Raw genomic sequence first — 13,428 nt, 5'->3', positions numbered from 1 at the left:
TAACCCTGGAAAATTTGTTAAGAGTCAAAATTCTACCCACTGTCTCTAAATGTAATCCTGGATCTAAAGTGCTGTGTCAGGGTGAAAATTTTGGCTTGACTTTGGCTGATAGTGGGTCTCTTTCTAAAATGCACTGTGAAGTTTGTCTTTATTAGTAACTTAATTATGTCTCAGGGGTCAGCTCTGTGCATCCCCAGTCAGAACAAGGAGCATTCCCTGGTGTGTGTGGCAGAACAGCTCCTGTAGTAGTGCTGGCTTTATTCTGTTGCTTTCTTTTACCCTGAATAAAAATTATACACAGTTCTATTTACTTCTTGATTTTCCAAGGTGTATTTAGGGAGTCTGTTATTAGTTCTTATTTGTCTGAGGTGAAAGGACTGTCAGTGTGGAGTTAGTACCTGTCGTGTTAAAAGAATTCCTTCAGGTAATGTTTGCACCCACGGTGATTGGTTTGTTCTGGGTATGGTTTGTATTGAAGAGCTGCAACCAAACCCAGCATTCTTGCAAGAACCCTCATTTTTGAAGTGGTTTTGTTCTGCCATGTGGGTAGTTTGGTGTGGAAGTGTGGTTCATGGCTTTATCAACCTGAAAATATCTGGTACTCTAAATCTCATCTGTTTGGGGAGTTACTCTTTTGTCTCCTCCTGTTTGACATCACAAATGTGAGGGAGAACTTGAAAATTAAGATGTAACATAGAAGTATTGCTTTAATTTTTTTTTTTTTGACAAAGACAGTTTGAGTAGATGTTTGTGCTGAAGAGCAGTTTGTTCAAAACCAGCTCCATTTAACCTAATATTACACTGATGTGAGTATCCAGGCCTGATAAATGGTGAGAATGGTTGGAGGAGAAGCTTTTTATTCTTGTCTTTGGAAAATTTTATGATGTCTGTATCATGTGAGATGCTGTTGACTATAGCAGTTGAAAGAAGCAAGAAGTATAGCTCTCTTTATGAACGAGACTCAATGTGACATGGAGAAATTCTTAGTTGACCAAAAGTGCTGATAGCAGATCATGAGCATTGCTACCTAGCTAACCTTTCAGCACATTGGGGTAGTGTTGCATGTTCCATAATTCTTCCCATTTCTGTTGGTAATGATCATATACTGTGGTTTGCTGCCATAGATTTTGCGTGAAGGGCTGGTGATTGCTAAGCACCACACAGACCCTTGCTTACCTGCTGTTCCTCCTCAGGGGAATAGGGAACGAGGAGTGGAACAGAAATGAAAAAAGCCTGGGTTCAAAATAAAAGCGATTTTAAGAAGTGGAAAAAGAGAGAAAGAAGACAAAAAAAAGTGATGCAGAGGCAGCCCCACATCTCCTCTCCTGGGCAGACCAATGCCCAGCCGAGTTCTGAGCAACAGATGGCAAACTGAACTGAAACCCCACTCTTCTCCCTTTTTGTTGCTGAGCATGACTCTAAAATGGCTTCTCTCAGGTCTGTGTTGCCTTCCTGGTTGTGCCCCTTCCTAAACCCTTGTGCACCCACCAGCCTCTTTATGGGGAGCAGGGGAAGATGTAGAGTGAGAAACAGAAAGGTCCTGGATGCTGTGCAAATGCTGTTCTGGAGTAACTAAAACATTTATTTTCAGAAGTACTGATTTGGTCACAATTCTAAAACAACATCATAGTGCAACTATGAAGGAAAAACCCTATCCCAGCCAGGTCCAGAACAGTTACAAAGGAAGGTTGGCAATGCTCCCATCATTTGAGCAGAGAGAGATTTCAAAAATAATTTATCCACAGCTAACAGGTTGGATGGTTTCCTTTAATTTATAAGTGTAGTGCGCCTCTGTGGGTTTAATCAACTTTGTAGTGTATTCTTCTTTTGATTGACAGAACAACTCACTCTGGCTGTTCTGGGCAGCAGACAGATGGTGATCTACCTCTTCTGGCCACTTGAGACAGCATTTGACCACTGCTTTTGGTTTTTTAACAATTATGGAAAAAATTTGCTATGAGCCTACACAAGAGGCCTCTTGGTAAGACTCCTTGTTTGGTCTTTTGCTGTGACAGTGAACAGCAGAATAATTTTCTTTCAGCAGTGTTAGCTGACAGAAGTTTCTGTAAGCTATCATTGCATCCTGGTGCTGAGATGAATAAAAGCAGGAAGTGTTTGAAGCTGATTTCTTCCACTTGGACTGTCTGTAGCATTAATGTCTCTGGTGCTGATGACACATGACTAACAGGCAGGGGAGTTAGAGGCATCAGTTTGAAATTGAGGCAGTCCTGCTTTTAATACTAATCTTCAAGAGCATTCTTCTAAATTCAGAGCAGTCTCTTACTTGCATTTTATTTTTCTCCGAGATTTGTTTAATCTGGGTTTTACCAAGTTGGTAACCAAATGCAGGCAGAGAAGCTCATCAGCAGCTCATCTCCTAGAAGAGTCCAGTTCTTTGAAGCCCAGCCCACTGACATAAAATCCCAGGGTAGAAGACAGTAAATGTGAGGATTTGGGCTGTTTTATCCTGGCATTTGTGCTTTTTATGTTTCTTGGATTTTAACTGTGGATAAGGGGCAGAGCTATTAGTTTGACATATGTGAAATATTTCTGAGTTATTGAGTTTCCATAGTCTATCCAAATCCAAATATTAGCATTTGAGTTTTTCAGGATTTTACAAAGTTTTTTTTAATGCTCATTCTTCCCCCCCCTCCCCCAGCTAATTAAGGTTTTAAAACAAGCAATCTGAATTACACCTGAGGAAGAGCAGTGCAAGCCTTTTAAAATGCTTAAATATGAAGACTTTATCACTAAATCTAGCAAATTACGTTCTAGAACAGCTCTTTTACTGGGAAAAAAACCATAAACCCATGATTCTTAGAGTCTGCAAATAACAAGTACTGAGTTTGTGAAATCTGTATTTTAGTTTTTAATATGTTACATTTATTCTGAATTCTATTAACAGTCTGTTTTTGCAGCTGAAATGTAGATTTTGAATGACAGTACATGATTTAATTGAAGTTAGTGTACTTCTGCAGGTAGGACCAACCTTTTGTATAGAAATCCAGCTTCCAGTTGAAAGGAAAGGAATTTTTAGTATGTCCTTCAGTAAACCCAGTGGAAGGTTATTTACTGTCATGGCAAATGTTCAGTTATGTAAAGTGTCACATTACTTTAGTTTCAGAAGAGAAGCTTTGAAACAGTCTGCTGTGTATATCTTACTAAAATTGTGCAGCAAAATGTTGCTCTGTATGTTATGGGGCTAAGTGTTTTTCTCAAGTGATTTCCCCCCTCCCCAAAGATGTGTAAATAGGTGAACAGTTTGTGTGCGTGACAGAAGCCATGACTTGGGGCAGTCCTTCTCTTGTGATCTGTGAAATGGGTGACACTAGCTTTATGTTCAACTTCTAGTCCCATGTGCACAGGATTTTTTGTGTTAAATGAGGCAGAACATAAATAAGCAGAAAGTACATCTATAAGAATTTTTGAAAACTTGGTCCCAGGAGACTTTGATGTTTCATTTTTTGTCTCTGAGATGGACATGTTCTAGAAGTTACATGGCCTTGAGTAGAAGCTTCTACCTCAAAATTAAGTGGTTAATAGAATTTTTTTTGAAGTTGGATAAGCAAGCATCTTAACCCTTGGAATTTCATTGCATGCTTGGATATTTTCTTTATACGGTCAGGTATGCTGCATAAGCAATTTTGATTCTTTTTTTTTTCAGGGAATAAGACTGCATGTGTCTGTTAGTTTAATAAAGCTTTTTTCAAGCATTTCTTCTAGAAGTGTTAACTGTGTTCAGTGTAGGCATTGGTACTGCAGGTGTGTCATTGGAAAGGGCCAAATTAATTACCTACCACAGTTACGGTGAGATTGGGCAATTGATTCTGTTTTTGGCAGCTAAGTGTATGCAAAAATTCTTTGGTTATTATTTCAGGTGCTCAATTACAAATATTTACTCAATATACTTTGTTATGATGCCTTGTTGACTTATTAGAGTCATTCTATACCTTGAAGAAAGACCTTTCTCTAGCTCAGTTTGTGTAAAGAAAGGCATCCTCAGTGTATTTGAAAGCATTTACAATTGAATGTGTCAACAATTTTTGGTTTTAAACTGTTTCCCTTCTATTAATTCCCCTGAAGTGGCAGCTGTATTTAATTTTATGTTGAAAAATACCTTGTTTCAATCAATTGCTCAAAATTAGTCTGACTGGACATATGTCTTGCCCACTCACTGAAATGTGAGTGAGCAAGACCACTCACATTTCAGAAAAAATTTTACAGTAGTTGGAATGAAGAAAGAACTCATAATGCAGTGTTAATTCTTTTCCAAGAAGAGGCATTTACCTCTTTGTCTTGATGGAAGAGGTCCTGCTTTGTCAGGCTTCGAGTCTTGTCTGCTACTTGTGAGTGTGTTTCAGAAAATAGTTAGGTTTTGAAATGTACACACCTACGTGGGTAAATCTGAGGATGTAGCAGGAGTTACTTATTGAGTGAAGTCAGTGATTGATTGTGTTCTCCGTGCTTTATAATTGTCTGCCTTCTTCCACTTGGGGTGAACAGAATTTCACACATTTTCAGATTCTGCCATGGAAATCTAGCTGCTTTTGAGGATGAAATATGCCCTTGGTATGAATCAAGTTCACCTACTTTGTAAAATGAGGGGCAAGGAAGAAAACTCAGAATATTTAAAATCTACATTTGCTTCAGTTGGTGACTTCAAATTTCAGTGATTGTGTTAGTCACAAAAATACTTTTTAGTGCTTCTTAATTTAGTGGAGTTTTGACTGGTTTGGATGTGCAGTTGAAAAGGCTGGACTCTGGAAATCCTGAGGAATATGTATTATAACATGGCAGGTAAACTGAAGGGGGGTTTTGACTGTCAGGAGTAGAAATGGGGAAGAAATAACTGGTGTATGGGACAGGTGATTCTTAAGTAGAATCCAGAAAAGTCTCTTCATTTGCATTGCTGTTTTCTAGCCTGGAATGGATTTGCATTTCTGAATCTTGTTATTCTTCTGCGGTCAGCAAATTTTGCTGAAAACCATTAGAATTCCACCTCAGGGAAATTTCTTTCTGTTTATCCAGGTATATAGGATGATACCTCCCACTAATGGTGTATTAATTATTACTTGGAAGGATTGTATCATTCTGGTGATTTAGGAGAGCTCCAGGGGGCTTTTTAGTAAATTTTTTCTATTTTGCTTGAAACCTCCCATTATTCTGTAAGCTTTTAATTTTATTAATGCAGAAAAGTACATCACTAAAACGTCAATAAATGGTATAGAGAAGCTTATTTGTTCATTTCATATTCCCATATGCAATTTTCCAGTTGCATATGATTTTCCTCAAGACCGGAGCCTGATTTGGTACGTCAAGTGCACAATGTTTATTCCTAATGACTGGCTATTAAATATCTTGTTTATTCATTGTGTAGCCTGAGGTTCATTTACTGCGTGCTGTTTTCTGAAGACAGAAAACCTAATTCTTGAAATAAAATATTCAGCTGTCCAAACAAAAAAAAAATAAAATTAATCTTTTCTTGCAAATGACTGAGGTCATGCTGTCCTCATTTTCCTCAAGCTGTACAGGCAAAGGTTGAAAGCTCACACACAAACATATATATACATGAACATTTCTGGGAGCCTGTTTTGAAATGCTTAAGACTTAAAATTCCAAGAGATGAAATTAATAAGTTTATTTCTTTATTTATGTAGTTATTATTGTTCCTTAATTTCAGCTCCTGCAGGTTTATGGAAGTGAAAAAATAATTGCTTTTATCAGTCAGAATGTGTGTAATATGTGCATACAGTGCTGCCCAAGTGAGATTGTTCAGCCAAGCTTCATCATGGTATTTTCAGCTACTGAATGCTTTACTTTGTTACCATCATTGAATTTTTGGGTTTTATTCAAGTTTAATGTACACTCAGTGGAATATCCTACATTACAAGCAGTCGGACATCCTGTATATGAATATTTCTACGTATTTTTGCAGATTCAGACCTTTTGAGGAGTGTTATGGAAGGGTTTGAGTGATGAAGTTGGATGTAGGCAGCTGTTGCTCGTGTAGGCCTTGTGCAGAGGGGTGCACAATGAACCTTGCATTAAGAAATGCTGAACCTTGCATTAAGAAATACTTGAGGTCTGGGGGAAATTGCTGTAGCTCTATGCCTAAAATATTGTTAAAATTGCATCAGAAGGTGTCTGTAGTTTGTTGGCAGCACTAGGTGACGAATACTCGGTGTTCTGTTCTGAACTGGGCTGAGGGAATTGTCTGTGGCAGAGCCAAGCTGGCAGAGTTTGCTTTGGCAGAGAACATGAGTGCTCAGTGGCATCAAAATCTTGGGAATTTCCCTCTGTTGAGGGCTGTGTGATGAGTGCCCTGTTAAAAATCTCATGTAGTTTTCAATGTCATTGTTTCTGGGGTCAGCATTGCCTATTTTTTTGGGTCAAGAAATAAATACTTCCACAGCACTGTTCTTTGGTAAAACTTAGATTTGCTGTGCCTTCATGAATTGCTGCATAGGTAAGGATTGCACATGGCCCAGAGTTGCAGTTAATGTGCAAAATTGTAGTTTTAACCTTTGGCTTCTATTTTATTTTAGAAATAACTTTTGATGTTTTCAAAGCTTTTCTATGTTTAAGTTCACCTGTGATTTAATAACCATACAATCATTGTTTGCATGTTACTTTATTCTCTAGTGAATTTCATGTGGATTTCTTCAAACTGTTTATGTAGAAGAGACTTCTAAAAATCTCATTACATTTTATATAATGATTAACCTTTCTTGTGTGTAAGAGATTTCCATAAAATTCAGTGATTATTCAATGAATGTATTTTTTTTCACTGACCACCATAATTTCCTGGCTTACTGTCAAAATTTTTTTCTTAAAAGCAATGAGATGTTTGTATTTCCTCCTGTCTACTTCCCCCGTCTCCAAGGAATCATGCAAGAATTACATGTATTTTCCTAATTGTATGTGTCAATAATTGAAGAAACAGCTATTTCATCTTTGTTCAGAAGAAATTGTAGTCTTTTATTAGAAGAGAAATTCCTATGTATTGAAGCCTTACAGGATGGTTTTTTGGGAGCTCAGTCTTTTTGGGTCTAGACAAAAAGATGCAATGTGGCATTTTCCTCAGGCTAGTATCTAGATGTGTAGACTAATTTTTTTTCTGAAGTTCGTTTATTGAGGTAGTTCCTGCATGACATGGAGAACTTCCTATATAATGCTGTTATTTCCAGAGATCCCAAAGACTTGTATCAGGAAGCACTTACTGATTTATCACTTCTTTCCTCTTCAGCCTGCCTATCTCACAGAACATTGGAACTGAATATGCTAAAAAATACAGACAAGGAGAGGAACAAGAGCTGAATGTAGCTGGAAATTATCAGCTTGTCTATAAACCAGGTAAAAAAAAGAAATAAAATTACTTCATTCCTGTTATAAACTCAGATATACCTGTCCTTTTTCTCCCTTTTGTCTTTATGCTATTTCCCTCTCTAAATTGAATGTACTGGGTTGTTTATTGATTTATGTGCATTAGTTTGTTATAGATAAAGCATGGTATTAAAATTCAGCTTATTTTCTGGAAACTACAATGTGTAATGCTGTTGCACAGGTAAGTGTTCATACATTTGGCTTGTTTTATTGATAAATGTAGATACAGGATTAAAATGAATCTGCAAGGACAAGATACCATTCATTAGATTTATGCCTTTGTTCTGTTTTCCCATTTTCTATTCATATTTCTCTGTGTACTTGATTGTTGCTTTGAGCTGCCTTTAGAGAGAATTTCAATTGCACTTCTTTCCTAGGAGCTCTGGTAAAAGCACTGTGAGGCTGAGTCACTTGTCAGGGCAGCTCAGCTTCAAACTCTTACTGTGCCTCCTAATTTCCAGATTTGTTAATGCAGCTGATTTCCTGAGAAAAGGACATTTCTGTTTTATCTGTTCTGTGTGTCATTCTCTTAATACTTTCTGTATACCTTTGCTGGCATACCAAAACATGACAAATTGAGAAATTTTCTAGAAGTTACTGTTTTTCAGTGCGTCTGCAAATTCTCTGGCCTCTGGAACTCGGACTGATGGAGCCACTTGTGGGATTTGTCATCAGCTGAGATGGAGTAGGGGCATTTGTTTGGCTCACCATGTGTAGTGTACCTTGTTTTCTGTCCTAACCACAAAATGCTCTCTTGTTCCCTTGATGTTGCAAAAGTCTGTGGGAGAGGAAGTATTAAAAGGTGGAAATGGAGGAATAAAGAGACTGGAAGGAGCTTCCAGTGTTGCCATTCAGGAATGACATTTCCTGAGTTCTGCATGTGCTTTACTAGCAAAGGAGACACAGCAACAAGTTGAGTAAGATTAAGTTCTGTAGATGTTTCTTTAATAATACACTGGTATTGATTGATGCAAGGAGATACCATAGCTCATTCAGTGTCTTTTGCTTACTAAATCAGAATCTTGTATAAAAGACTAGCAACTTCAGCAGCACTAGTGGCCTGCATGACTTTGAGTGGGACTGATGCTAGCAGTGTTCTTTTAGTAAAAGAAACACCATTATAACTTGGGCTTTTTAGGAAATGCTTCTGTGTAGTCATCCTGGTACTTTATTTTATAAATACCTATTTTCTCTTGGTCTACCATAAGATATTTGTCCTTGAAATTTTACCTTCTAGTACTCCTGCCTTCCAGTTGTAATTTACTGAAACAGCATCTAGTTGGCAAACAGCCATAAACATTATTAAAGTATTGACATATTACATAATCTCTAATTATTAATGCATTAGATATTTTCCTCAGTTTCTTGCCTCCCCTTTCCTTCCCCCTGTTCTGTTCTTTGTCTGTCTCATTGTCTGGACTCTCAGTTGCTTCAGGAGCTGTTCTGTGCAGTGTTGATGGCTGCCTGCTCTCATCAGTGCTCTGCTGCCAGCAGTGTGTGATCCCATGGCAGACTCTGAGCAAACTGGATAGTGACAGGACTGGAACATTCCTAAGGCAGTCTGAGGCTGAGCTGCCAAATCCCACCTAGATGTAGAATAACATGAAAGCTTCAGAAAATCCTGCTTCTACTGCCCTTAACTTTGACTTACAGGCAGACTCAGAAGTACTGTGTTAGGATAGTAGAATAAAAAATCTCAGTAAGTGAGCATAAGAATTGTACTGTTAATTTTATAGCTTGTAAATGGATATGTTGTTCTGCATTTCAAACTGCTTTAATATATTGTGCTCATCATTCAGATTTTAAGAGCTTTGAGATGTATTTGTAACTTTCAGCTATGTTGATCTGAAAGTTTGTTTTCCTCAAGAACATGAGAACTGTCATAAATGATCAAGGACTTACCTAGACCAGGACCTGTGAGTTGAGCTGTGTTGAATACAAATGTAGTCAAGAAAAAACCTTCACCACATGGAAATGAGAAACTGATTTTTTCTAAAGGTTCTGAATTGGTGCCCCTCTTGTAGCTTCTTTCTCTCAGTTGCTCTTCTAACTATAGGCAGTATTTTCTGTGCAAATTGATAGCCTGTTTTAAATATTGCAGTTGCTGAAACTGCTTATGTTTGTACTGCTTGTGCCTTGTTATTTGATGAAGCTCTATTGAGTTTAAATCTTGTGCTTTCCAATTTCTTTGAAAGAGCATATGCTTTCCTACCGAGATGACAAACAGAAATGCCTGATCTGCTTCTCTGTTGGGGAAACAGATCATCAGGGAGCTGCATTTAGAGTTCTGGCTTCTGCAGAGCATGGTAGAAATGATACTGCTGTGCAAAGGAAGTTGAAGTGATTAAATAAAAGCAGGAGAAAGTTCTTTGTCATAACTGTTACCCAAAATGAGTAGAGCATTAGCAATTCTTCCCTGTCCCACCAGGCTTGTTTCACATTTGGTACTGGCTCTTCAGCCTTCACACACTTTTGATTCAGTGAGGTCAGGAACCTGCCAGAGCTGGGTGTATGGGACACTTACCCCTTTACTCATCTTGTAGAAAATATTTTTTTTCCAAATTTAGGAATTCCGAACTGTACAGACTAGAGCTTGGCACTGCAGAAAGCTTCTAAAATCCTTATTTTCATGAAGCTTCGTGGATGGCAGCTTTTTTTTTTTCCTCTGTCTTCATGATTTTCATGCCTATAGATGGATCTCTTTTGGAGGTCTTCCAGGCTCCACCTGAAGTAATTTCTTTCAGAGAAGAATAAATTTAAACACTCTACTGAGATACTGAAATATTGCTCTTTCCATGGGCACTGGAATGTTGTAGTCATTGTCATCTCTACAGGACTTTGATAATAATTGAAAGGGAATTGAATAATAGTGAGCAGGGAAATTAACCTTTTCCCATAACTGAGTTTTCTGTTTCTTTTTTTGTACCAACTCTGAATAGAGAAATTAATTATTCTGGACTGGCATTAATGCTTCTTATATACTGAAATATTTGGTTTGTCCTAAACCAGCATGGGTGGCAGTTTCCTGCTTCCTCAATTTACTGTTTTCAGGTTGGAAGCATCCTGCATTCTATGTCAGAATCCAAAGTGCAGGTTAGAGCACGATGCCTGACGCAGGTGTGCACTTGTTGGGTCAGTTGTCCCAGTCCTAATATTTTTAGAAAGTAAAAGCAATTGAAAAAGCAAAAAAAAAATGAAGAACCTTCCCTTGCTGGATAATTCTGTAGACCTGTAGCTGGATTTTTAGATGTGTCTGTATTGGTAGGAACGAGCAGTTTTTCTGAAGACTAGTTATCATTGGAGGATTTATTACATATTGGATATGAGAAATAACAAAGAAAAACCCCAAGCAAAGTCAAACATATAAAGCTAATTACACTGTATGGTATAGAGTCCCCTGATGAATGGTTATTTAAATCAGTAGAATAACCTTTCATTGGGGTGTACATTGAAATGTTCTCTTCTGCAGCAGGTCCTCACAGTTCAGAACAACTTTCATGTTGAAAAAGTAAAGATGAAATTGTTAAGGTCTTTTAAGATAGCTGTTCAGGATCCCCATCTCAATTTTGTTTTGTTTTTTTACTGAGGATCATAAGAGATTTCAGATGGAGTTTATGCTCAGTTTGTTAGAGTGGGGCATTTTCATTGCTGCTTGGGTCATGTCAGTGTTCATCTCAAGTTTACTGAGGCCCAAAATTGTTTTGTCTCTGCAGACAGAAGTCTCACAGCTATTGTAGTATTAGTTCCCCAAGCAAATGAATGTTTCATTCTCTTTGAGGGATGCCTTGAAGAGAAAAAACCCAAACCATGCAGTGTTCAGTACCTGCAGCATCTCCTAAATGCTTGTGTGGCTGTCAGTTCTTCAATTCTGTGTGGTAATTGTGGCCAACACTGGGTCACCATTTACTTCTGGTATCATTTTTTTTTCAGGACAGCTGTTCTTAGGAGACAGTAAGATGTTGCTGTCCTAGAAACGTTATATAAAAAGCAATATTAAAAAATTTTGTTTTATCAGTGAAAAAAAAAAACTTTAAAAGTCAATTAAACTGTTTTTCAGCAGGTACGTGAATGTTGGTGGCTGTTTCTTTGTTTCTGGTTTGTTTCTTTGTATTTTTAAAATCATTAATTGAATTTTAGGTTAATGATTTCTTACTAATACACTGGGATTTATACTGCATTACAGAGGATTACTATATGAATTCTACCTTTTGAATTGTTTGTGCCTCCCTCCTTATTTATAAGCACTGTTAAAAATTGCTTTCTTCTTTTAACATTTTACCTTTGCAAAATGGCAGTTGTTTCTTTGAAAACCTGATAGAGGTGGGAAGGTGATGTTGCTTTAGCAGGAAGCTGCTGCTGCTGGGATCTGTTCCCTGGCAGCTTGAGGTTTCTTCCAGCATTGGTCAAATCTCTCACCCAGCTCTGGATGTCTCAGTTGTGACATGTTTGTGCCAGAGGGAAGCCAGGCAGCCTTTGTGCAGTGCTGCTGTGGCAGAATGCTATATATATATATGCATTTTTCTGTGGAATATATTTAGAACCTTGACCAAAAGTATTTTAAAAAGGACAGTTAGTATTTCAAAGGGATGCTGCTATCAAATTCTGGTTTTGTTTGTGTTTAGTGGTGCTAAGTAGGTTCTTGAACAGAGATCACCTTTACTGTTGCATTACAGAGTCCACATAAAAGAATTTTTCCTGTTGCAAAATGTGGCTTTAGGAGAGCTCTGTTATTTAGTGCCTTATGAAACTGTCATAGTGAGCTATCCAGTTTTTGGGTTTTCTTTTTTAGTGTTAGAATAACTTAATTTGTATTCCTTGACACTACGAAACAATTTGGGAACACATTGAGGGGTATGGCGCAGAGCTAAGATGCTGCTCTGCCTGCTCCTGCTTCACTGCTGTGAGAATGTCACCCACAGAAAGAGAGCTGTAACTGCAGTCAAGTATTTAGGCTGTAGCCTTTATTTTAAAGTAATGGTTGCCTTTGTACAAAGAATAATAGAATTCTGTGTCACTGCTCTATTTCTTAGAGAAAAAAAATGACATAAAAAGAAGTATAGGGTTTTATTACGTGTATGTTTTATTTCCTGTATGTAAATATCCATTTCACTGTAATACCTGGTGAAACCCATTTGAAATGGAAAGCATTCCTATTTTTGATTTCATTATGCTATGAGTATTTAAATTATTTGTTTAATTGTGACTTGCAAAATTGTTGTTTACCACAGTCTTGTTCAGGTTTTCCCCTTCTGCACCTCCAGACCTGTTCTTTTGTTCTGCATGGTAAAACTGACTGCAGAGCTCTGAGCAAAACTTAGGCTGGCAATGAAAGATTTTTGTTCTGTATTACCCAGTGGGAATGGGTACTAACTTCTGCCAAGAGACTGCAGAGTGTATCACACAGAAAGGTCATTATGGTGCTTAGCAGATTTTAATGGCCAAGTGGTAGAAATATAATGGTATTAATGTAAAATTATTACAGGTTATTTAATGCTGTGAATACTTTAAGGGAGACAACACGGGTGCATGAATAAGGCATATTTTTTTCAGTATTGTAAAAAATTATTGGGTGTACAGATAGAATTGACAGTTGTAATGCAAACTGCAAAAATCCAGTTTTTCAGAATAAGAGGCAAACATAGAGTTGTGTACATCCTTTCCACTGATGGTGGTTAAGCGTAGAAGCCATGTTTTTCAGAGTTGCTTCCAGTAAAGCAGCAGTTGCATAAATACAGAAAATCTCTTTGGTCTACTAATACAAAAAAAAAAAATTAATACTTAAAGTATATGGTTCACATTGTAGAGAAGTTAGGCTTCCAAATACTGTCCTCATAGTCTCCTGCTGGTCTTTTCCTTTCTCTCTTGAAATGTTACTCTTGTTTATTTTTGTGCTTAGGTACTTCATTGCCTCAGTGTGAATCAAGTGATTCAATTTCTCTACCAATAAGTAAGTGTAAATATTTGGATATGCCTACAGCCAAACACAGGGAAAAGGTAATGCCAGTTTACTTTCTCTCATAGAATAAAGCTGAAAATAATGTTTTG

At 37.5% G+C, this 13,428-nt stretch overlaps 1 protein-coding gene across 2 annotated transcripts in view; it reads left to right on the top strand.

Moving 5' to 3' along the window:
• Nucleotides 1-13,428, top strand: part of TDRD9 (tudor domain containing 9) — a 71,779-nt gene that overhangs the window by 9,711 nt on the left and 48,640 nt on the right. The window contains exons 2-3 of one of the 2 annotated variants that reach the window (XM_074542286.1): nucleotides 7,247-7,353; nucleotides 13,280-13,377. In XM_074542286.1, the coding sequence (XP_074398387.1) occupies nucleotides 7,247-7,353; nucleotides 13,280-13,377 (205 nt within the window). Of the gene's footprint in view, nucleotides 1-7,246; nucleotides 7,354-13,279; nucleotides 13,378-13,428 lie in introns of those variants that run through there. The other variant, XM_026791205.2, reaches the window with a different exon arrangement.

The sequence above is a fragment of the Zonotrichia albicollis genome, chromosome 6, assembly GCF_047830755.1.
Source record: "Zonotrichia albicollis isolate bZonAlb1 chromosome 6, bZonAlb1.hap1, whole genome shotgun sequence".
Lineage (NCBI taxonomy): Eukaryota > Metazoa > Chordata > Aves > Passeriformes > Passerellidae > Zonotrichia > Zonotrichia albicollis.
This window is presented reverse-complemented; position numbering and strand designations above follow the sequence as displayed.